The following is a 5,796-nucleotide window of genomic DNA, read 5'->3' as shown; positions in this document are numbered from 1 at the left end:
TTTTTTTTTAATTTATTAATTACAGATATTTTTAACTGTAAAATTTGAATTTAAAATTACGCAGAATGTTACAAATATTTAATAAATTATGTAAAGTACAGGTAAGTAATATAATATAATTTATATATTATATAAATAAACTCGAATATAATAAATTTAATATGTTTTTAGGTTTCGAAGAATTTGTCAGTTTTAAGTAGAAAAAATGAAAAAAATCTTAATAAGAAATTCAATAAGTCATACCAGAATGAAATCATATGGGGAAACGTTCTTAAGTTCATCATTTTACACATGTTGGGAATTTGTGGATTTATCCAATATTTTAATCTTAAACATTACATATACAGTAAGAATTTCTTATTTAAAATCTAATATTAAAGTTATAAATATTTTTTCTTAAATTTAAAGAAAATTTCTTACTATTTTATCTATATTAAGTTACTCTAAAATTGAAATTTGAATTTATAAAAAATAAAATCGTAAGGTTCGGTAGAGGCAAGCAGCCAAGTAAGCGAGAGAACGAACGGTTTAACAAAGCGAACCTTACTGTACTGGAATTATTAGAACAGTTTATATCTATCCGAGTTCACATTTTATTTTAAAAAAAAAATACTAAAGATATAGGCGTTATAAGGACAAAATATGGGTATCGTCGCCATCTTCTAAATTTTCTTTTTTTAATAGAAATTTAAATGTTTAAATAACACAATATTGAACTTATTTATTTAAATCGTATTAGTCGATATTGATATAATGTTCGAACTATGGATTAGAGGTAAGAAAAATCTAGTTCCGGAGGCCAAACTGAAACTGTTTGAATTGATTTAAATGCGAAATTATTCTGATTTCTCGGAACTGTTTAATCTTTTCGACTAGACGTTTTCACGGAATTATTATGTTCTGTCGGAATTGTTGTTGCACTCTTCGATTTCTCATACAGGATTTGTCCAATAAGTATCGGGAGTGAAATCATAAAAAGAAAATTATTGAAGATATATGTACAGTGAGCTAATAATCTTCAAAATATGACCCTCCTGCATCAATACACCGCTGCCAACGTTTTTTTTTTTTTTCAGTCTTCATACGTCTCCTGGAAGGCGGCAACAGCGAGGTGGCACCCCGTTGAAGCCGCTTGGACCTCCTCAATCGTCCCGAAACGATGTTCTTTCAGGCTCTTTTGATACGAGTGAACAAAAAGAAGTCAGGGAAGCCACATTTGTACTGCAGGGTGGTTGGAGCAGCCTTGGCACATTGTGTTTAGCCAGTACCTCCCTTTCAATTAGCGACGTGTGACTGGCGCATTGTAGTGATGGATCCAGGTATCGGCGATCTCTTTTCGGATGCGGTGGACCCTAATCCTCAAAAGTTCTCGCACACTTTGGCCACATTTACATCGGTTTTGGGAAGTTCAGCGCGGAAGTCTGCTGGCCATCTTTGACTTTTTTATGCCACAAAAACACGCGTTCTGGACATGGCTTCGTCCTTGTAGCCTAAGCCTCACGGATCATATCAAAAGTTTCAATAATGGATTTGTTCAATTTAACGCAAAAAATTTGATGGCAAAACATTGCTCGATGGTTCGCTGCATCTTGACTCTGGACTCGAGCACTAAACACACTTTCACTTCGGGCGCAATCTACACACTCCAAAGGCTCGGAGACAATTGTGCTGGGTCTCGCAGCTTACGTCACATCTCCTACCACCGATCCTGACCATAGAAACCGTCCAAACCCTATATATATACAGTATAATGGAATATTTATCTCTCTCTGTTCTTAGCTTTCTGGTCGATCTTTACTAAATTTTTTTATACTTATTCTCTGCGACTCCGAGAAAAATAAAGACTTCACGAAATCTGAACTCCTCATTCTCGAAGTATAAAATCTTATTGATACTTCGTGATAAACGTAACAACAGTAAGCTAAAATAGCAATAATAATTGGATTTGCTCTTATTACAACTTATTATTTCTCTCTTGTTATCTATGCTCTTATTATATAAAACGTATTCGTATGTACGATACTGTAAATTACGGTAAAATATCTATGGAATTCAAAATTATTGTTACAGAGATTGCATCCTCATATTAAACCATTGAACACTAATCGCTAGCTTGCGCTCCACTAACGGGATGGCCAGTGTTTTTCGAGTTTTCTTCACGTATATAACAACCTAATAGGAGCCAATTTTCAGAATTTCTTTTCAGGAGCCCACGTATTGTGTTACCGTACTCTATCGAGCCAAACATCCCGAAACCTGATACATTAGTAATAGACCGAACGAATACCGGATTAAATCGAGCTACTTCTCCTCTAGTATTTTATAATTAATTCTAAATTAATAATTTATAAATTATTTAATTATAATTATTAAATTTTATAAGAAATGGCTCCTAACTCCTGCTTCTAATGATAAATTATTTAGAAATTAATTAAAATAAAAACACATTTGATCCTTCTACTTCAAATATATGTATAAATACAGTAGAGCGTCGTTTATCCGAATCAATTGGGGACTGGGGTTGTTCGGATAACTTATTTTTCGGATAACCAATTATGTACGAAAAAATATATTAATTTATCCCGTGTTGAAATTTTTCTCCGTTGCGTGTCGCTTCGCGTTGAATTTTCGTGGATGTTAAGCCGAACGAAGTCTATTGTATCGTTAAAAATTATTTTTTTATTTTGTACAAACAAAATAAATATATTGAAAAATATAAAAACAATAAAACATTATACTTTACAAGTTAATTTAGTATCAAAAACGTAAAATATTTGAGTAGCCGAAGACATAGCCAAATATTACAGCGCCACAGCACTGGCAAAAATTTAAATTTGTCGACTGGAATTCCTTCGGATAACCGATCTTCGGATAAACGACGCTCTACTGTATAAACATACATGAAAGTCTATTTAGCTTAAAAATTATTACAAGTTTACTTATTTTTACCGAATTTACTGGTAAAAAATGTCAAATTATCATTATAGTTATTTTTTGAATATATATTTACAATTAGTCTTTCTTTTCAGTGTTAATAATGGGTAATTTTTGTTCGCTTGGAATTACTGCAGGAGCGCACAGATTGTGGTGCCATAGAACATACAAAGCAAGGTTACCATTGAGAATTTTGTTGATGCTACTAAATTGTTCCATGCTTCAAGTAATTTTTTTAATATTTATTTTGCGTGTAAATTTATTTAACCGGACAAAATTTATGCAAAAAATAATGTTATAAATGATTTTCTATATATTTATTTTTGTAGGATAACATATACGTTTGGTGTAGAGATCATCGTGTTCATCATAAATTCACTGACACTGATGCTGATCCATATAATTCCAAAAGAGGTTTTTTCTTCTCTCACATGGGTTGGCTTATGGTAAAAAAACATCCTGCAGTCATAGAGAAAGGAAAAACTATTGATGTTAGCGACGTTCTAACTGATCCAGTAGTTCAATTTCAGATAAAGTATAAAAATTTAAAAACATTTAATTTAATTTACATAAATTTAAGACTTGGCTTTAACTAGTTTTAAAACATAAAAAAATAAATTGTGAAATAAAAGTAATACAGTAGAGCGTCGATTATCCGAAAGTCAATCATTCGAAACGTCAATCATCCGAAAGAATTCCAGTCGGCAAATTTAAATTTTCGCCAGTGCTGTGGCGCTGCAATATTTGGCTATGTCTTCGGCTACTCAAATATTTTACGTTTTTGATACTAAATTAACTTCTGAAGTATAATTTTTTATTGTTTTTATATTTTTAAATATATTTACTTTGTTCGTACAAAATAAAAAAATAATTTTTAACGATACAGTAGTCTTCGTTAGGCTTAACATCGACTAAAATTCAACGCAAAGCGACACGCAACGGAGAAAAATGTCAAGATGGGGTAAATTAATATATTTTTTCGTACATAATCGGTTATCCGAAACATCGATCTTCCGAACAACCTCAGTTCCCAATTGATTCGGATAATCGACGCTCTACTGTAATTACTTTAACACCTGAATAGGGGATAGTTAGAAAGTCCTTTCAGGAGGAGGTACCACTTTGTCAGATTATCAATTCGTTGCGTTGTTTTATTCCATTAATCCAATCCATTTTATGAGATTAGTTTATCCATTATTAGGCAATCTGCCAAGAGAGAGAGGCACCTTCCAGAAGGAATTTTTATAGAATACTTCCACTATTTATGTGTTATACAAGTGAAGAAACCTAAAAAAAAACTCCAGTCTGTTGATGATTTTGTAATTTAAATTTTTATTTTCCAGATATTATGTTCCGCTTGTTATATTAATGGCAATCATCGTCCCTTCTCTGATACCTTATTATTTTTGGGATGTAAGCTGGCAAGAATGTATTTGTATATCATTTTGTTACCGATACATTCGTAGTTTACATATCACCTGGTTGGTTAATAGCGCGGCACATAAATGGGGATATAAACCTTACGATAAAAATATCTCTTCTGTTGAGAATGCCATCGTTTCTTACTTAACAAATGGAGAAGGCTTCCATAATTTTCATCATAAATTTCCATGGGATTATTCCACAAGCGAATATGGTTGGAGATTGAATATTTCAACAGTTTTTATCGACATTATGGCCTTTCTGGGGCTCTCATACGATAGAAAGAAAGTTTCAAACAAATTAGTTGAAAAATTCAAGAAGAAATATGATTTGAAATAATATGTAAATAAAGGAAAAGAACTACAATAAAATATTGCAAAGAGGTTTAAATTACTGTATTATTAGAGAGGTTGCAGCCGAAGTTTTCATCTCTTAAACGTGAACGCCGAACGTCGAGCGCCGCTTACGTTTGACGTTCACGTTTGAGAGATGAAAACTTCGACCGCAACATCTCTATTAAATTTTATTGTATTAAATATATAGTAATCTACAATCGAAAGCCTTGTTTACTTCAATTATTTCTCACTTATAGGTAATAAAAAAGCATTTTAAATTATACTAATCATGGCCTGAGGTGAGGGAAGTAACATAAACTGTAAAATAATAACTGTGTAGTGTCGCCATCGTCTTTAATAAAAATTAAAACTATTATATAAATAATTAATATTTATAATTTTTGTTTTTATTTTACAATTAAAGCAAAGATTTCCTGATTAAATGTTTTTCGTCATTAATTAAGATTAATTAAAAATTAATTAATTTAGCGGTGAACAATCTTTCTTTATCAAAGTGGATATTTATTTGCTGACTCTGCAAATCGCATTAATAAAGTTATATATTAAATATATAAATATAGAAATTACAGGCGCATTCAGAACAGTACCCACTCTTACATCATTTTTTACGTCACTTTTATGCTTTCTTATAAAAAGAGGTAGCTTAAGATGACGTCAAATTGACGTGGTGAACACTGTTCTAATGAAACGAATGCTCCTTAAATTAAACTATGTATTAATTTAACCTGATAAATAAATATATGTAAATCGTCTTTGAATTTATCATTACGTTATTATGTTTTAGTATATCAAATGAATTAGAATGTTCATTTTGTAACAAAACGCCCGCACCACTGTGGTATTTTTTTGGTGCTGCATGTACAAACGTTTTATTTTTTCAAGAAGTTCGTGCTATACAGAGATTTTTAGCAATTTAAGGAATTCTGTTCAGTGTCGTCCCCACTCAGCAGATGTAAAACAAAGCGAAGAACCACCCTCTTTTGGTCCTCTCACATATAGTGCTATACTGACTTTCAAGGTTATCAAATTTGCAACATGTTCTCGATAACCCAGTGTCTCCATAACCGAAAATACAAGGCCAAAA

General features: G+C 31.6%; 1 protein-coding gene across 3 annotated transcripts; it reads left to right on the top strand.

Moving 5' to 3' along the window:
• Positions 1-237: 237 nt before the first annotated feature.
• LOC111640049 (acyl-CoA desaturase 4-like) lies at positions 238-4,764 on the top strand. Of its 3 annotated transcripts, none has more exons than XM_023386052.1 (4): positions 238-346; positions 3,030-3,160; positions 3,264-3,469; positions 4,278-4,764. In XM_023386052.1, the coding sequence occupies exons 1-4, from the start codon at positions 292-294 to the stop codon at positions 4,693-4,695; spliced, it is 810 nt and encodes a 269-aa protein (XP_023241820.1). In that variant the 5' UTR covers positions 238-291; the 3' UTR covers positions 4,696-4,764. The 3 variants fall into 3 exon arrangements, with proteins under 3 accessions (XP_023241820.1, XP_023241821.1, XP_023241822.1); XM_023386053.1 differs by lacking the exon at positions 238-346 and adding an exon at positions 2,106-2,315; XM_023386054.1 differs by lacking the exon at positions 238-346 and adding an exon at positions 2,907-2,960.
• The last annotated feature ends 1,032 nt before the right edge of the window (positions 4,765-5,796 follow it).

This window comes from Centruroides sculpturatus, unplaced genomic scaffold, assembly GCF_000671375.1.
Source record: "Centruroides sculpturatus isolate CEXI.00-Female unplaced genomic scaffold, Cexi_2.0 scaffold1258, whole genome shotgun sequence".
Lineage (NCBI taxonomy): Eukaryota > Metazoa > Arthropoda > Arachnida > Scorpiones > Buthidae > Centruroides > Centruroides sculpturatus.
This window is presented reverse-complemented; position numbering and strand designations above follow the sequence as displayed.